Genomic DNA, 19258 nt, shown 5'->3' on the forward strand with positions numbered 1-19258 from the left:
GGAGGCCCTGGTTCCTGTCACCCAGGACTTACCTCGCCCTTCTCATTGCGAATGAGTCTGTTGAATTCTTTGCCTTCTAAACACAAGAAGTCCTCTCCAGGTGTCAGAATGCCACATTTGGTGGCGATGGCTCGGGCTGTGTTGATATTGTCACCTGTCACCATTCTGACAGTAATGCCAGCTCTTTTGCATTTGGCAATAGCTTGCGGTACCTGTGGAGAGCAAAGAACAAGGAAAGGTGGATGCGGGAATGGAACACCTAGTAAACTGCTTATTCAGCTGTCCCTTCAACAGAGAGGCTGTGTCATGGGGCATGGGCTACATTTGGTTGGCCATTTTTGAATCACTTGGTCCTGCCCCATTTCTGTCCAACTCACAATAGTCATAAGATATTTCATCAACTGTCCCATGAGTTCAAAGGGAAATTTTCCTCTGAAGCCAATGCTTGCTCTCCACCTACAATCCAGACTCCTTGACAGGATATGGACAGTATTTGGAGATGTGGCCACTGCTTTCCTCCCTAGCTGACCACTCTCCACTGGCCTGGCTTTGGCTCCATATCAGTTCTTTGTCATCTTCCAAATGCAGGACACCCTTGCCAGGCTTGGCCTTGACAATCACCAGTCCATCTGTCTGCACTTCTCTGAAGCAGAGATGTTTTCAATCCCCTTTTGTGTTAGAATAGCATTCAGCACCTAGGGACTGTTTGAAAAGAAGGTGCTGGTTGAAACAAGGCTGCTAAAGACAAATTTGGTGTCCCAGTTAATTCTGCCTCCTGACCATTCTCTTTCTCTCTCTTTATTTGGTACTAAGGATTGAACCCAGGGCGCTTAACCACTGAGTCACATCCTCAGCCCTTTTTATATTTTATTTTGAGACAGGGTCTCACTAAGTTGCTGAGGCTGGCTTTGAACTTTAGATCCTCCTACCTTAGCCTCCTGAGCCGCTGGGATTACAGGCATGCGCCACCACGCTAGGCCTGATTAAATAATAAGTACTAAATAATAAGGCCAACAAAACCTTAGCTTTTTTACCACTTGAACAGCACTGAACAGATTATCTTGCGCAAGTGAGCACCTTTCTGCCCTCTTCCCTTCAAGACCCTCCCCCAGGAAGGTCTGGGCAACATGCCAGACCACTTTCTGCTGATTTGCACACTATAGCAGTTGTGGGAAGTAGCAGGCACAGGAACATCTAGGTCTAAAAGTGAGAAGCAATTAGGCAACTTGCCTGAGGTCATAACTAGACAAAGAACTAGTATCTACTTTCTGTGTCTTCTCATTAGGACACACTGGGCCTGTACTTGGGCCCAGAAGCCATTAGGAGACTGTCAGTTATGTTTTCTTGCTCTTTCTCCAACACAAAGTCTTACCTCTGGGCGCACAGGGTCCTCGATGCCCAACACTGCGATACAGGTCAGCTCAGTGACAATTTCATTCTCATTGTCCCATGAGGGCTCTTCACCATCAAAATCCCGGTAAGCTATGCAGATAGTCCGGAGTCCCTCACAGGCCATAGGCTCAATGACATTGCGTATCATATCATCTCGGTCCTTATTCTTGAATGGCATTGCTTCCCCTTTCTTGTCCAGGATCCGATTACACCTAGGGAAGCACATGGTCAGAAAGCAGCCTCTCCCTTCCCACCGGGTCTGCTTCTATAATCTTTTGCAGACATTCTGGCAACTCTGCATTATTCTAAAAGACATCATTCCTCAGTCCAGTATCTCCTTTATCTCTAGCTGGGTAGCTGAGTCCCTCTTCCCAAGGTGGGGTGGCCTGTGGATTGAGTAAGGCATGGGTGAGTGGGAGTGTGATTTTTCCATGCCATTCATTCTTACCCAAGGCTTAGTGACTTGTGGATCACCTGCTCTTTTGAACTTCTTAAAAGCAGAGAAACTTTCTCAATCTAGAATAATGCATGGGGTTGGTGCTAAAGAAGAATGCATTGATTAAAAGAAGGTGGCTAAAGCCGAATTGAAGCACTAGTTATTTCAGCCCTGTTGGCCCTCGACCCAAACTGGGTCAACTTTTACCCATGGGGAGCCTAGCCACTTTTTAATTATGCAACCTCCCTGTAATTAGAATTAAGGATGGAAAAGAAAAGGAAACAGAACCAACATTGCTAGTATTTGCTTTATGTACACTGAATCATTCAACCACAGTAAGATGGGTGGCACTCTGAGGATGAACCGTTTTCAGATCAGGAAACGGAAGTTCAGGTGGTCCAGGTTGCTGGGAGCCATTAGCCAAGTAGGTATGACAATTTCCTTGCCAGCGTACCCCATGTTGCTTAGTGGAAGGACTCGTGGAAATAGGACATTTTGCAGTGACACTGCATCTAAGGTGACCTTGCTCAAGGACCAGGGCGGATCCGGGTTTAGGGTGTTCCAGGTTTAGGATAATCCGGGTTTAGGGCATTCCAGGTTTAAGGTTATTCCTGCTGGGAATAGGGCATATCCTGCTGTCTGAGTTCCCCTTGAGTTCTCACGGGATTCAGACAGTATTTTTTGGGAGACAGAAGCCCAGTGGGGGTGGATTTGGGCAGAGAATGTGGATTTCCCCAGAACGTGATTGTAGACGGCTGGTGTGAGTTTGGGAATAAAGAGTTGCTGTTTGGACCTTTTTATTTCCTCGTGTGGTCGCCGCCCCGCTCCCTTCAGCCTCCGGACCGCCGTTTTTCTTGAGACCAAACACCATGCTTTCAATTAAGTTGCAGAGTTCTGATGGGGAGATATTTGAAGTTGACGTAGAAATTGCCAAACAATCTGTGACAATCAAGACCATGTTGGAAGATTTGGGAATGGATGATGAAGGAGATGATGACCCAGTTCCTCTACCAAATGTTAATGCAGCAATATTAAAAAAGGTCATTCAGTGGTGCACACACCACAAGGATGACCCCCCTCCTCCTGAGGATGATGAGAACAAAGAAAAGCGAACAGACGATATCCCTGTTTGGGACCAAGAATTCCTGAAAGTTGACCAAGGAACACTTTTTGAACTTATTCTGGCTGCAAACTACTTAGACATCAAAGGTTTGCTTGATGTTACGTGCAAGACTGTTGCCAATATGATCAAGGGGAAAACTCCTGAGGAGATTCGGAAAACCTTCAATATCAAAAATGACTTTACTGAAGAGGAGGAAGCCCAGGTACGCAAAGAGAACCAGTGGTGTGAAGAGAAGTGAAATGTACCTGACACTGTAACACTATAAGGATTGTTCCAAATACTAGTTGCACTGCTCTGTTTATAATTGTTAATATTAGACAAACAGTAGACAAATGCAGCAGCAAATCAATTGTATTAGCAAAATATTGTCCTTATTGCATGTGTACTTTGAGTACAGACTCCAAACCTATGGCTGAATTTCTTTTAGTGTGAGAGAAAGTTTCTTTTTTTCTTTACTCTGAATAAAACTGAACTGTGGGTTCTCTGTAGAAAGTGGCATTTTGGGCTTTCCCTCCTTTTGTAAAGCGATTTCTGCCTAGTTTATTGTCCAGTTAACTTTAGTGAGCTTTTAAAAGTTGGCGTTGTAAATAAAACAACTTGCAAAAAATTTTCTGAAATTGAATTAAAAAATATTATCTTTATTCATGAGTTGGAAACTGGAAAAAGGCTACTTGAAGTAAATGTTCTGAGTTGGGGTTGTTAGGATTTCTTCCAGCCTCCTGGAGTCGAGCAGTACCACTGGGATAGATTTGCCTGTATGTAGCAGGGTTCCCTTAATTGGACCGAAGGAATCGGGTTTTTTGTTTGTTTTTTGTTTTTTTAATCAGCTTTGAATATGTTGCCTAGAGACTCGGTTATTACCCAGTTTGTGGATTTGGAGGGGAGATATGTAACTAGACAGTTTGATAGCTTTTCAATTAAAAAAGACACTTCATTCATGTGGTATGTCATCTTTTATAAATCATTGTTCCCATATGGGGAAAACTATTCATACTACTTGCATGTAAAAAGTAACTTTTAACATTGAAATATGTGGCAAAATCCAGAAAACATCGTAAGTGCAAGATACTTTCAATAAAGAGTAAGTTATGTAGTAGGTAGTAAATAGTTTGCTTTTTGTGGACTTATATGTGTCTTTTCACTTACTTTAAATGGGTTAAATTTGGTTATATTTGGTTTAGCTTGAAAAATGTTTTTAGGCAGTTCATGTGCTAGCTCACTGAAGGCTACTGACATAACCAGACAATACTAATGACTTCTGTCTCTTCTAATTGTCATTTACGTGATTAACTGGAGCCAGTGCTTCACTTCTTCACACAAAACCGCATGCCATTCCCTCCACAGTAGAATGAAAATTTTTTGATGGCTTGAGATATTTCGCAGATTTTTTTCCTTTCCTACTATGTTTCCTTTATCTTTACTAGTTATCATTATCTGTATTCATATGTAATTTTACTGTATTTTCTTCACACTTACTGTGAGTTGTTCTGGTGTAGGTTATCATGACAATAGCTTGTTTATTTCTCTTCCCACTTGTTCCAAATTCATCTTGCCTAATAAAATCCCATATGTAGTCTCAAAAAAAAAAAAGAGTTGCTGTTTGAATCTACAAGCTGTGTGGTGGCTCGTGATTTTGTGCCCAGCCAGACTGTGGCACCAGGTCTGAATCCTGGCTGTACCACTATCAGTGGTATCTCCTCGAGCAAGTTGTGTAACTTCCCTGAACTTCTGTGTCCTCATCTGTAAATTAGGGGTGATGTTTGTACCCGCCTCACTGAGTTGTGATTAAATAAAAGGAGTCACCTGAAGTATTTAAAAACAATGCTTGGCCTGAGGAAAAAGCTCAGAACTTCCCTGAACTTCTGTGAACTCATCTGTAAATTAGGGGTGATGTTTGTACCCGCCTCTTGACTGGGGGCTCGCTTACTCAGATGTGTTCAGTGTGGGGCATGTTGCCCAGACCTTCCTGGGGGGAGGGTCTTGAAGGGAAGAGGGCTGAAGGGTGCTCACTTGCGCAAGATGATCTCTGAAGCGCCCTTGCTGAACATGCGGAAGCCACCACCTGGCTTCCTGATGACCGTGCTCATGGACTTGCGCACCGAGTTGAAGGTGTACACCTTGTAGAGCTTCTCCTCGGGCAGCTCACTGCGTACTGCCTGGTAATCCTGCTTCAGATCAGTGACAAAGCCCAGCAGAGCACATTCGGTCTTGTTGCCCACCTGCCGTGCCAGGCCTCCCTCCTTCTCTGGAGGCTGAGGACAAAAGAAAAAAGACATGGGGCTGATGAATAAGATACTTTGACCAGAGAGGGAACTTAGAAAGGTATGAACTCCCTTACAAAAATTTCAGATATCTTCAGAGCCTGTGGCAGAGGCTGACTTTTTTTTTTTTTGCAAGGGTCAGCAGACAGTGGTCAGTAGTGACCTTGATCCCAGAACCATCAAGGTTTTTAGGAATATGACAGTTTGCTCCAGCGGCAGTGCAGGCATCACCCTATATGGGTCTTATTCTAATACCGTCTTTTGGTTTCTGGAAAGTGGGTAATTCACTCCTGATAAGCCCTAGTCTGCTGTGAGTAGGGGTTCCCTCCTTAGAGACACTGCTGTTACGTGGTAAGTGAAGAGCATTTAGTGGCCAGAGATCCCCACAGGTCCTTACACTCAACCCTCCATCTCCTTCTGTGGATTATTCTCTAGACTCACCCCAAACATGTCTAATCAGGAGTGAAAAATGGGATGAAGGATGGCAATACAGGTAAAATAAATAAGAGGGGATTTGTCCCTGGGAAAATTAATGTTCCCTCTAATCACCCATTCTAAATGACCAGGCAAATGGAGAGCTCACCAGAATCTTGGAGGTATAAGCACTGTTGATAGAAATGCCATTGACAATGAGGTCCAGGACCCTGGGCAGGAAGATGTCAGGGCTTGGGATCTGATGGTAATGAGTGCCTCCAATATAGGCTTGCACCACTGTCATGCGGTTCATGGTCAACGTGCCTGTCTTATCAGAGCAAATGGCTGTGGCATTGCCCATTGTCTCACAGGCATCCAAGTGCCGTACCAGGTTATTATCTTTCATCATTTTCTACAAAGAAAAAGAGAAAAGGCTTGTGAGGACCCACTGGGTCAAATTTCATGGCCTAGCTAACTTCTCTCTTCACATTTCACTTTCTAGTTCTACTCTCTTGAGATTCTACTGATTTATTTAAATGCTGATGTAACTCACTGATGTGGCTCTCCCACAGTGCTATGTACTGCGTTTGTGAGGCCACACAAAGTTTGTAGAGGATAGAATGCGCTTTCTAAGCTTTCATCAAAGGTACATGGTAACCTCCCTTCCCATGTCTGTCCCCAAAGAAGACACAGTATTGTTTCAGTCTCACCTTCACAGAGTAGGCCAGTGAGATGGTGACAGCTAGTGGCAGCCCCTCTGGCACAGCTACCACCAGTACAGTGATACCGATGATGAAGAATTTGACAAAGTACTGGATGTAGATAGGGGTACACTCAGGTAGCCATGGTCTTCGATGTATCACAAAGTTGTCAATCACAAAATACAGAATCAGGATGATGACCGTGAGAGCAGACATGAACAGGCCTGTCCGGGGAAACGAGTGCATGAACACAGGCTTGGAGACACTGTAATGGATTAGCATGAACTGTAGCCTTTCTACTAACTTTTAAAACCACGGTCTTCAGGAAGTCATATTAAAATCTTCTCCTCACTCTCTGTTGCTTGAACACTGTGGTGAGAGGGAAAGACAGTGGTTCCAAAGACACATGCTTTCTTCTCAGCATGTCACTAACTAGACTCATGGCTTTAGACTAGTCGTTGACCTCTTGGGCCTTATGTCTTGGCTCAAACTCCTCATTCATAAATAAGGGGGTTGGTCTGCTTTCCAAAACAGCATTCTATGACTCTATCCCACAATTCATAATGTAGTGACTGTGTTTGTCCATTCATTAGCAATTTATAGATTTTGACTTCTCCCCTACTAGCCATGAATATCAGAAAATTCACAACTCCATCAGAGATGCTAGCACATCACTTATGTGGCTAACCCTAGGAAGTGGTCCTCTCAACCCTTCTCCTATCACAGCATACACAGAAGATGATAATAATAGCCAGAATTTACATAGCCCCTACTGTTAGCCAGGCAAGCCCTTTACAACCACCTTACAATAACCCCATAAGACAGGTTACGATTATCACTCTTTTTTAAGATGGGAAAAGTAAGACACCAAGAGGTTTCTGGAATGGCACAATGGAAGGGTGACCCAATCATCCTGGTTTGCCTGAGACCAAACAATTTCCTGGGATATGGGACCTTCAGTGCTAAAATCAAGAAAGACCCAAGCCACCTAGGACATCTTACTTCATTCACCTTGAGGTAAATGGAAAAATCTATTCAAGAGTTAAAAAAATTCACCCCGCCCCCCCAAAAAGAACCCATTGGCTACCCTGAGGGCTGAAAGGATCAATATCTGGGCATGTATGTACCTGTTTGTTGCAGTGTTTAGCACTAAAGCTCTGTCTAAACCATGCTCTGGTTTTGGCCTTGGCTTTGCCTGAGGGACCTCAGTGTGAGCCTAGAGGATGAAGATAGCAACGGAAGCACATTCATTTGTACTTCACTTGATTAGGGCATGCGTAGGGAGAGGAAGCAAGGCGCTTGTAGTAGAAAATTCGAAAGATACTCACATATGGTATAAAATTAAGTTCCTCTCTTGCCCACCCCAGTCCTGGCCCGGCTCAATATGTGAAATACAAAAACAGAGGAAACTAGTGGCCAATTTTCAGGTAGTTCATATCCCAAAAGAAGAATAAGGCAGGGATGGGGAGAACAACAGGGTTAGGCAATGTCTGTTCAGTGTTTCAAACCCATGTATCAGGCTCAATAACTTGCTTCTGCATCTTCAATTCATCTCATCCATGTAGAGTTTATATGCAAGAGATTTCAAGGTAATTAAAATTAGCTGGGTACTAGACTGAATGAATAGGCTGGGCCAACTCACTCCCATAGAGTGCTTAAAAATATTTTAGCAGTGCTTAAAAATGTCCTCAATTTGTGCTGTCTGATAAGGTAAACACTGGCCACCTGGGGCTATTGATCATTTAAAATGTGGCTAATGTGATGGAGGAACTGAATTTCTCACTCTATTTTATTTTAATTAATTTAAATGGAAAGAGCCACACATGATTAGTGGCTGCGGTAGTGGGCGGCAGAGATCTTTGCTACCCAATGAATGCATGCTTCATGGATTAGCAGTGCTGTCCTGCTGGAGGACTTGTTAGAAATGCAAAATCTCAGGCTGCACTGCAGACCTGCTGAACCAAATCTACACTTCAACAAGAACCCCTGGTGAACCATATACACATAGATTAGGATGGGCAAACAGAAGGGTGGGCTCAGAGATTACACAGTGGGATAGATCACACTTGGGGGACATTCCATTTGGGAGCGATCTTCCTTTTGCTCCCTCTTCCCACCCATCCCCTACCTCTGAAAGAAGGTGGTAGAGTGTGCCCAGGTAGTGATGGAGAAGACACAGGCACGCAGGTGGCCCAGGAGCACACTTGGTGGTCCTGCTCTGGAGAAAGAGCCTCTCTAACCAGTGTCTTCTTTGCCCCTCCAGTCTTTACTTTTTATTCACTGCTCTGTGCTGGGCCACGTGCTATCAATATGCATTGGAACTGCCTCTAGCAAACGGCAGCCTCCTCTATCCTGAAGGAATTTATAAACCAAAACCAGAGACAGGCCAGTTATTGGAGCCTTCTTCCTGGCTAAAGTCAATGTCCCTGTTGTGGTAATGTGCTCTGCACTTCCCATTTGTTTGGATGAAAGAGACCTTAGGGCTGTTAACCCTGACACACAGGAAAACATTTCTCTCTGAAAAAGCCTAGGCAGTGGCCAAATTGTGGCAAAGATAGGGACACAGCCAGCTGGACTCCATTAGCCACTCTGAAGTTTCAGCTTCTTTCTGCCAGTCCTGGTTGGGATTCAGGCAGTGAGCGAGCAGAGCGGCCGGAGGGGCACTGGTTAGTTGCGAGAGGCAGGCTCCACCAGACTCACCGGCTTTCCCGATGTGAACAGCCAACCGCGTCAGCTTGCCCTGCAGCACTGACTTTTCCTTCTTGGGCACCTTGACTACCTTCTTCTCCTTCTCCTCATTGTCAGCCCCATCCTGGCTGTTGAGTGGTTGGATTTCCAAGGCCACTCCATCTTGGGTCTTTGCTAGGGTGCACACACAAAGAGTCAAGTGAGAGGGCAAGGTGACAGCACGGAGTGGCAGACAGGTAGAAACGAGAACCCTTCAGTTTTCTTCCAGGAATATACCTTGGGTCCCTGACGTCAATTCTGACCACTCTCACCCCATGCCAGACACGGAATTTGCCTTCAGTGCTCTATTAGGGCCTTTACAATGGTAGCTTAACAACTGGAAATGAAACAGGGGGTGCTTTTAGGGCCTGGATTTCCTCTTCAGTGGCAGCTTCCTGGCATCACCTCAGATCCTCAAGCCAGGTTTATTCTAGCAAGGAGATTAATCATGCCACTAAACGCTATTACCAATAACCATCCTTCCTGGAATGCAGTTCTTAAAATCACTGTTTACTGCAGAAAGGGGCTGAAGGGAAAGGCTAGAGCATGAAGTTCTAACTCGCTCTGTTAAAAGGTTCATTTCTCTCTTTCTCTGTGTGTGTGTGTGTGTGTGTGTATCCCCCCACCCCACCCCTCCCCCGGGAAGAAACACAGACTCAAGACCCAAGGTATTTCCCAGCTCCTTCTTAAATAAGTTGAAGGACAGGAAGAAAATCCCCCTTCTCCCATGCCTGAAAAGGTAGGGAGTGGGAGAAGCAGAGTAGAACCTGGGGTTAAGTCTTTTGGGGGAGAGGGAAGAAGCTGGTATAATGGGGACCCCCTGGAATAAGAGGAAGCAGGGATAAAGACAGACATATAAATCCATTGTGCTTTTAAAAGAAGAGCAGAGACCTAAAATTAAAGAATTAGTTTTGCTCAGCCTTGGTTCTCCAACATGTCGACTTACTTTATAAAGACTACTATGATAATGTTTACAAAGGAAAAAAAATTCTCTAGGAGCTGTCTCAAGAAAGCAGTTCTTGCTGGCTCCTAGCATCCGTCCAGCTTCAGCCCCACAGAGCTCAGTCTTTGGCTTAGGAGGCCTTTCCTGAGATAGTCTCTGCTGTCAGACTCACAAACAAGACAGAGACAAGAGATGTAAACACAGCCACCAAGAGAAACGCACACCAGACCAGGAGGAACAAAACAGACCGTGGAGAGAACAAGAAAGAGGTGGGGAAAGAGGCTGAGAGAAAGGGCTCTCTCCAAGGACCTCTGAGAAGACCAGCAGAGGAGGAATTCAGACCAGAAGAGGACAACGATGACAAAGCCAGAAGAGGAGGGTGCAGGGACTTCCCACCTCAACGCCCCCCACCATTTGAACCCCAGATCCGGGAACTGATGGCATTTAAATCTGGCTGGCCAGGGCAGTGAAGCAGAGTTCAACACCCTGGGAAGAGCAGCTCAATCCCACAACCAAGAGAAACCATGACATGAGGTTCCGCGAGCTAACAGCAGAGGGTGCTGCTGTCCCATCTCAGACTGGGACTGGGGCCTTGGGCCCACCCCATCTCTGCACCTTCCTCAACATCTGGGCCAGAGCAGCAGGTAACAGATGATGAAGAGGAGAGGGGAGAAGGCAGATGGCCTGGAAAAGTCTGATTTGAGCGAGGACAGGTAGAGATGGTATATGAATGGGTAGAGAGGTTACCTTTGTTGCGATTTTCAGGGACTCCTTGTTTTTTACCTGTTTAAACAAGAAAGAAAAAAGTGGGGTGGAGACCCAAAGTGACTATTAAGAGATCAGATATCCAATTTGTCTGTCCTGCTCTGAGCCCAGAAGGGCCACACGAAGGAGCGGGTTGCAGGGAAAGCAAATAAATGTAAAGGGAGCTCACGTCTCTGCTCTCATTCCTCCCAGAGGTCTACTGAATCCTTGGGATGTGAGCAGAGCACTCATGCAGGTGACACACGTTCACACCTGAGCTGCTGTCTCTTGGAGCATGGCTGCCACTGAGAGGGAGGGTGCTCTGGCTGGAGTCAGATCTCTTGGAAAAATGGGGTGGGGGTTAGGGAGTAAGAGGTGGGAACTGTTTCTGCCCAATGGCAAAGGCCCTGCAAGGTGTCTTCATGTCAGTTCAAGCTTCCTCCTTATTCACCCGCAGACGGCTGAGGAAATGAGTAGTCTAGTGCCCAGAGAATGTGTTGCTTCCTGCTCATAAACTGCCCTCTACTAAATAGCCCAAGATGATCCTCCTGTCAAGTAGCAGAAATCCTTCTCTTCCCAAAGGAATGAAGGAATGCTCAGGGAAAGGTCTAGATTTTGTTTTAGTATCTTTTCCTCTTTCTCCTATTATCCCTGATTAGGAGGAGCAAGTAAGGGAATGGCAAAGACTGGGCTGGCGTCACCTCTGTCCCACTCTTCTAGCTGTGTCTCTTCCACCAAGAGCCTGTAGTTTCAGCAGAAATCAATTTTATTCTTCAGGTCAGTTTCCTCTTAGCAGCTTCCCCTTCTTTGAGGAAGAAAGTAGGGGAGGAGGAGTACATGGAGTACAGGTTATCTCACCTGCTGGCTCATTTTGGGCAGGTTTAATTCAACCCTTTACAACCTTCCAAAGACACAGGAATTGAGGCCTCAAAGAAGCCCGATTCGGGAGCCTAGAGCAAGGTCTGGTTTTCATCAGAGCTCCCCAAGAGCCACGGTTCACATTTACATCTTGGCATGGAGTTTGGATATCTGCCCTCTTCATTCCGTCAGGTTCTCCCAACCAGGCTTTCCATCCAGATCTGAGCCCTTGCTTCTAGCTCACTCATGGGGATAAGAAGAAAGAGAATCTCACTGTAAATGCCCAAGTGTCCCTCACCTTTCTTCTTTTTCACCTCCTCTTCATCTTCATGTACCCCTAAGAGGGTAAAAATGATTCCTGTCTGGGAGTTGATCCCCACAGCAGTCACCACCATCCTGCCAGAACCTTCCATCACATGGGTCCCTATATGGGAAAGGAGAAGATGGGAAGGAGTGTTGCTTTTTATTCCTAGCCATGAATTGGTGTGAAACAGAAACTTTAAAAAACAAGTACTTCCCTACCCCCATGGATAAGGATACACTTAGCAGATAGTAAGAAAAAACGAAGAGCTAGGCACATTTAGAACTGACCAAGTGAAGTAAGGGTAAGAAGGAAGGTGTATCTTTTTTAGAGTTAGCCCTCTCTTCATCCCCCTCCCAATGACCAGTGCCCCTCCAAGATCACTCCAGCATCTGTTTCACAGAAAGTCTCTTTCAGCTTGCCTGACATCCTTGTATGCAACCCACCAATATGCTACTGCCCCAGCTGAACCCAAGGGAAGGAGATGGGACAGAGCTGGAAGAGAGAGCAGTCCTGGAACTCATCGCCTGGGCTCTCCTGGGGAGGCAGAATGGAAACTTGGGCAGCTGGAGACTATACCTGCCAGCAACATGGGGTCTTTTTCCAGGGACTTCCTGACATGGTCTGATTCCCCTGTCAGAGAGCTCTCATCAATCTTCAGATCATTTCCCTGGATCAGGATTCCGTCTGCAGGCAGCAGATCACCTGGTGCACAAAGGGGAAAGGGACAGTGAAGGAGAGCAGGTAAGATCCTGGAAGAGCGTGGGGACCTCTAACTCCGCCATGCCCCTCAGGGCTGCTCCCACAGGCCCCACTTATAGGGCAATGGCCCAGGTAGGACCTGGGGAGCCTCTAAAAGACAACTCGAGGGCTGGGGTGTGACTCAGAGGAAGAGCCTGTGCTGAGCACACACAAGGTCCTGGGTTCCATCCCCAGCACCACAAAAAATAAAAAGAAAGATAAGTTCAGCTCTGTAGAGCTTTGGACAAGATTCCTTTCCCTTCCAGGTATTATAATTCAAACAATATACTTTTGATCTTCAGGCACATAGGGTACAAATCTGACAGTCTTTTGGGAGAATATTTTCCATTGCTTTCTTTCAAATTCCTTTCCACGATTTCCTTAAATTCTAATTTAGACATTAATATAATATGGGAGCTTATCTTTTAGGGTTTTTACCATTCCCAGCCCCCTTTTTCCAAAGGACCTACACCTCAAACATTGGGGTGACCCAGGTCTAGAAAACATGGAGCTCTCACCGTATTTGATTTGGGCGATGTCACCCACCACAATCTCGGCCACAGGGAGCTGAATGAGCTGACCATTCCGGATAATGGAGAATTTTTGCTCCTGTTCAATGCGGCTCTGCAGTCCCCGGAACTGTTTCTCTTTGCTCCAATCATTAAAAGCTGTCACTAACACCACGATGATCACCGAGAACAGAATGGCTGCCCCCTCGATCCAGCCAGCTTCTGCCTCCCCTTCGTCATCTGGGCTACTTACGGATTCGCCACACACTAGCCAGGGAAGGGAGAGAAATAGTTACTGAGAGCTTTTGATGAAATGAGGGTAACACTACCAAGGCCTCCACAAAATGAACAGTGAGGAAAAGAGAAAAATAGAAAATAAACCCACTGGGGCTAGGGATGTGGCAGAGCACTTGCCAAGCATACCCAAGGCCCTGGGTTCAATCCCTAGCACCACCAATAAACAAACAAACAAATAAATAAAATAAAACCCAGGCAGAAAAGCTATCTTCCGAGGAAATCAGAAGTTAGCAGGATTGAGTGTTGTCTCACCACCACCATATCTATTTGTGTTAATGCAAAAGAAGCAAATGACCAACAAAATATGTCAAACCAAGTCACATGTCAAGAACTTAAGATTCCCAGTGGGGTCAGGCTCTTCCTGCTAGTTCCCCTGATGCCAGAAAAGAGGTGGGCACACTTGGAGAAGCAGGGCTTTGTTGGTTTGGGTAAGGGCATTGGAACCATGGCATTCTGAATAAGGATTTGAAGGGACGGGAGAAGGAGGGAAACCCTGGAGTCAGAATGGGTTCAAGGAGTAGCTTACTAGCTGCCAGCTGGTTTCCTGTGGAGAGCCCACTGGATGGTGGGGTGTGGGGGCTGATGCTGGACCTTGTCAGTCACTACTAAGCATGCTTTGGTGGTAGTGGAAAGAACCCAGATCCCAGTCATGCTGAGCTGTTTAGACACTCACGTTCATTTTGTTCACCAGGGGGGCGATAAAAGGACAGGACCAGGGAGATAATGGCTGCAATCTCCAGGATGATGAGTGTGACATCTTGAAGGGCTTCCCACACTAATTCTAAGAAGGTTTTGGGCTTTTTTGGGGGGATTAAATTCTGTCCAAACACGATTCTACGTTTCTCCAGATCTGCAGGGTTCCCGGAGAGACCTGAAAAGGAGACAGGGGTGGATCAAGAACGAGAACAAAAGAATGGAAACAAGGCTGTTAAAAGCCTTTTTCTTTCTTTCTTTTTTTTTTTTTGGACTAGGGATTGAACCCAGGGGCACTTAACCACTGAGTAACAGTCCTTTTTTGTATATTTAGAGACAGGGTCTCACTGAGTTACTTAAGGCCTTGCTAAGTTGCTGAGGCTGGCTTTGAACTCGTGATCCTCCTGCCTCAGCCTCCCAAGTGGCTGGGATGACAAGGTGTGCCGCCACACCTGGCTAAAAGCCCTCTTTTAAAAAAGGGCCCCTCGCTTCCCGATCCACCCAAACATAAGACCCAGCTAGGGTGACCAACCATCCCAATTTACCCAGGACTTGGCAGGTATGGAGCTTTTAGTTTAAAAATGGGCAAAGTATGACAAGTTGGCCACAGGACAGGGGCTGCTGGCTTCTCTTAGTAACCAGGGTAAGCTAACCTAGATGCAGAACTTCACCTCCTCTTCATGGAGCATGCTGCAGGCTCCAGCTCTTAGAACATGAACATTAACATGTTCCTTGTGATGCCCACAGAACTTTCTCTCATATTGACATGGGAATGCCGGTGACAACTTGCATAGCATCAGCTTCCACCCATTGGCTCACAATAAAGGCCAACGAGAACTAGTTACCTGCTTAAGGTCACCTCAAGACAGAGGCAGAGCCCACCCATGTGTCCTGATTCCAAGTTCCAGGGACTGCAGATCATCAGAGCAGAGGTTTTGACTGTAACTTACAGTCATACCCTTTAAGCACACATGCCCCTGCTTTTCTGTGTCTCTGTCTCTCTTACACATACCACTAAGAGGTACTACTATTTTACCAAGAGCTAAGTACTTGTAGGTACTAATAGAAGTACTACTGATATTCAGGTTGAATAGAAAGAAAACAAGAAAGGCAAGGCCACAAAGTTTTCAGATACTACAGCATTCCCAGCATCCTCCCTACCAACACACATGTATGCTGACACACCTGCATGCGCACACACCACATACAACAGATACAAACATACTGCAGACACACAATACACATAACCACGTGACAATGCACATACCACACACACACTCTAGGCACACATTCTAGGGAAAAGAGATAGGCAGTTATTTTAAGTGCCTTCTTGAGAATTTAGGCCCCTCTCCTGGACCCCAGAAAGGTTACTCTTTAAGGCAGGGGTGGAATCCCGATGTGGTGGTTAATGCCAGTTGGCATTCATAGAGTTGTTTACACACTGCAGCGGATTAGTCCTGGCTCTGGCACTGGAAGCTGTTGGCTGCAGGTTTGATGGGATCCCCACAGGCAGGGTGGGGCAACCTTTGTCTTGAAAAAATGGTTAACAGCTGTGGGGACCCAGGGGAAGGAGATACTTTGTTGGGAGGAGCTGCAAGAACAAAATGGAGCCAGCAATGCCAGATGATGTCTTTATACTCGGTCAACATGAAAGGCTCTTCTACTGGAAAAGATTGTAAAAATGGGAACTCAGGTACACAAGGGAGCATTGCTTGCAGGGTCTGAGATGCCTCCACTTCCCATCCAGAACAAAACCACCAGCAGTTGCTCTTAAGATACTCATGAGTCCGGGCTGGGGAGCAGGGGCCTGCTGGCGATGAAGTGGGGGTGGGGGACCGCTGTGGTCCATACTTGTGTAGTCAGCACTGAGGATGTGGAAGCCACTTGCCCTTGCTAGTATCAGGAGAGAGAATAGGTTTCTGGCTAGGAACCTGGTGTCCCAAGCTGTGATCCAGGGCTCCTGCTGCCCAGCGCCCAAGTACCTCACCTGGCCTCAAGCTGAGGGGCAAGTTAAGCTGCTTGCCAGATGCTCATGCCTCCTCCACCCTGAGAAATCAGGTTCCTGGTAGGAAAGGAAAGCAAGGGGCCGCAGAAGGTACGTTCTAGTAGACCATCTGGGTGACCAGGCAGGCAGGGCAGAGTGGCCAGTGGGCAGCGCCTCAGTGGTTCTTTCTCCCAGGAACTAGAGATAGCAGGGTTGTGACAACTTGGGACTACTGGGCTGGAGGGCCAAATAAGAGTTCTGATAATTTGGGATATTCCTCAAAGAAGTAGTATTCAAATGCAGAAGGAGAAGATGCCTTCCCTCCTTCAACAAGGGCTAGTAGACCATTATGAGGGTAAAGCAAGACAGCAGATGTTAAATATCATAAGGGGCATTCCAATAGCACTGGTCTGAGCGTGTAGGGGGCAGGGCTATTGCCCCCTCAGCTCTCACATTAATACCTTATGATCATCCTTGACTCCTGCCCTGTCTCTCTCTCATCTTCTATACCCATTTAATTAGGAAATCCTACCAGCTCTGCCTTCAAATTATATCCAAAGCCCAATCCCTTCCCATTTTCAACTGCCATCATGCTGGTCTCCCGCCAGCAACTCTTGCCTGAGGTACTGCAGGTGTCTTCTGTGTCTCCCGGCTCCACCCTGCTCTCCTGTTCTCTACACAGTGGCCAGAAGATCTTTTTCAAGACCCCAAGGCAGTACATGCCATTTATCTGCTCAGAATCCAATGGCTTTTGCTTGGAGTGAAACTGAGCACAAAAACCTTATTATGATGGCCTCTAATGTCCTTTATGAGCCACCACACTCTCTCCCTGCTCTTCCCCATGTTCACCAAATTCGAGCCCAGCCCAGCCAGCCTTCCTTCTGTTCTCTGAGTGTCTCAGACAGGCTTGGACTTCAGACTTCTGCTTTGCCCTCTTCCTGGGGTAGAGCTCACTTCTTCACCTCCTGCAAGTCCCTGAACTGCTATTGCCTCAGGAGACACTGACCTAGCTGACTGCATTTAGAATGGAAACTTCTCTGCCGCAGCACTCCCAACCCCCCTTACCCTGCTAAATTTTTCCCATCCCAGTCTTCTCACCTAATGTGGGTATGATTAATTCACTGAGTGTTTACCTGTCCCCCTGTACAAGGGTAGGATTTTTGCTTTTGATCTTCTGGCCCATAGCCTGCCTGGCACAATGTACACATACAAATTTGTCAGATGAACTGAATGAATGAGTAATGAATAAGATTGCTAACATTTAAATGACTACTATATGCTGGAAGCTTCATTAGGCACATCTGTGTCTTTCCATGAAAATATCACAATCCCAAGAAGCAGCTACTATGAACCCATTTTATATATAAATAAACCAAGGCCTGGAGAGGTTATGGGACTCCTTGAATTACTAAGTGGCACTCTATACCCCCATAGGAGGCAGCTGGATGTTAACCTGTATCCAGAGGGGTAAGATGTCACCAACTAGCCCCACTTTGTTGGGGCTTGCCAGGTTTTAGCACTGAAGTTTCTGCCTCCTGGGAATGCTCTTTGGTCCCAGCGAACAGGCCACCCTACTTCCTACACTGGGGGGAGCAGGCTGACGCGCTACTTTCTTCTCCACCTCTGAGCAAGCTGGCGTGGCTCCCATGGTCTACAGTTGGGATAGTTAGTCCTCCATTTCCTGTCATCAGGGTGATGATATCTGGCCCATCCGAGTCTAACCTATAAACTCTGTGCTCAAAGAAGGCTCCTTAGGGCCTTTTTTGGATCCAGGCAATGAAGAAGGACAATGGAAGCCATACAAGGTCAGGCCTGCTCTTCCCTGGACACCCTCAAAATCACATACTTGCTTCTTTTTTGCCATTTTCCACTCATTTCTCTTTTCCACTTGGAAGTCACCAAGATCTCGTATAACAGCTACTTTAAGAAGTCAAGTGGCTGTCCTAGTTCCCAGCATGCTCTGCAGCAGGGCAGGGCAGGGTAGCTTGGGGCTGTAAGCAGTCATAGCCTTGGGAATCCTCTCTGACATGTGGCGCTGCTCGGGGAAAGCCTTGTGGGGCCGGGAGCTCAGCCAATCCCCAATTTTGGGCTTTCCATTCCAATTCTTTCAGCCCCAGAGAGGCTTTCAGGCCCTGATCTCAGCAGTTTAATTTTGCACAAATACTTGTCCAGCCCAGAAAAAATGTTTTGGGCCCTGCTCTCTGCAGTGGCTTCTCAAATATTCACACAGCCTCCTGGAAAGGGGAAGGAAGACTTGGCAGGGAGTGGATGCTGGAAACACAGGAAAGGGTTTCCCCAAGAAATTCATCAGAAAAATGAGAGGAAACTTTGTTCTTAAGCACATAAGAGAGAAAGCCCCACCCAACTGGGGAGTGCCTTTGGCTCTGAGAACCAGACTGTGCACATGAATTGGGAGAGGCAAAGAGAATGTTAAGCTGTGAAGTCATCACCCCCACCCCAGGCTGGGAGTTGCTAGGCCCCTGCCCAAGCTGGTCAGGATGAGCCAGCAGCAGGGGAACATTTGCATCTGCTGTGAGTCTGTGCAGGGCCCAAGGTCAGGGAAGATACGGGGAGCCCAGCCCAGGGAAGGGTTCGGGTGAGCTTCCCTTAGACACCAAGGATGTTGGAGGTAGAGTACCCTTTATCAGAACCGGCTCAGCCCCAGAAAGGGTGGGGCTAGGTCAGACATCATAAGGGACTTCCCAGCTGTCTGAGTTATGATACCTTGCCAAGGAGGCAGCAGAAGCCTCTCCCACACAGATAGTACAAAGATGTGGTTTGTGTGCAGGCAGTGCTCTTTTAGTACAGATATCAGCATACCTTTTAAGGGCTGGGGAGGTAGCTCATTAGTAGGCAGCTTGCCTGGTATGTGTGAGGCTCTGGGTTTCATCCCCAGCATGAGTGAGAGGGGAACCTTTCAAGTCCTACCTTAAAACCCTGGACTAAGGGGAAGGGAGGCTTGGGATCAGAAGGCCTGCAGGATGGCGCCAGCTCCTGCTGCAAATCCAAACCACTCCTCCAAGGGTTGCGGGGCACTTTCCCTACTGAGCATCTCCAGCTCAACACACCCATGTCGCACATTGGCACATTCTCTATCTGCTGAACTCTCGGCCCTTCAGATAAAGCAGTCGACT

The 19258-nt window shown here is 46.7% G+C and overlaps 2 protein-coding genes across 4 annotated transcripts in view; one reads left to right on the forward strand and one right to left on the reverse strand.

Annotated features, from left to right (window-relative positions):
* Positions 1-19258, reverse strand: part of Atp2b4 (ATPase plasma membrane Ca2+ transporting 4) — a 94681-nt gene that overhangs the window by 23183 nt on the left and 52240 nt on the right. For all 3 annotated transcript variants that reach the window (XM_046463544.2, XM_046463534.2, XM_058585742.1), the window contains exons 3-13: positions 14121-14318; positions 13160-13417; positions 12480-12605; positions 11898-12023; positions 10745-10780; positions 9028-9189; positions 6337-6551; positions 5796-6038; positions 4962-5203; positions 1373-1604; positions 33-212 (exon numbers count right to left, since the gene is read on the reverse strand). In XM_046463544.2, the coding sequence (XP_046319500.1) occupies positions 33-212; positions 1373-1604; positions 4962-5203; positions 5796-6038; positions 6337-6551; positions 9028-9189; positions 10745-10780; positions 11898-12023; positions 12480-12605; positions 13160-13417; positions 14121-14318 (2018 nt within the window). The remainder of the gene's footprint in view (positions 1-32; positions 213-1372; positions 1605-4961; positions 5204-5795; positions 6039-6336; positions 6552-9027; positions 9190-10744; positions 10781-11897; positions 12024-12479; positions 12606-13159; positions 13418-14120; positions 14319-19258) is intronic.
* LOC124106032 (S-phase kinase-associated protein 1-like) lies at positions 2618-3889 on the forward strand. The gene has a single exon (XM_046463560.2). It carries the CDS (start codon positions 2698-2700, stop codon positions 3187-3189), a length of 492 nt encoding a protein of 163 aa, XP_046319516.1. The 5' UTR covers positions 2618-2697; the 3' UTR covers positions 3190-3889.

Source organism: Marmota monax, unplaced genomic scaffold (genome assembly GCF_021218885.2).
Source record: "Marmota monax isolate L192 unplaced genomic scaffold, Marmota_monax_Labrador192_F-V1.1 WCK01_AAM20220418_F8-fsc00099, whole genome shotgun sequence".
Classification (NCBI taxonomy): Eukaryota; Metazoa; Chordata; class Mammalia; order Rodentia; family Sciuridae; genus Marmota; species Marmota monax.

What these genes read in the sequence shown, in the direction of transcription:
- LOC124106032 (XM_046463560.2), top strand. Translation starts at nt 2,698, where the DNA reads ATGCTTTCAATTAAGTTGCAGAGTTCTGATGGGGAGATATTTGAAGTT.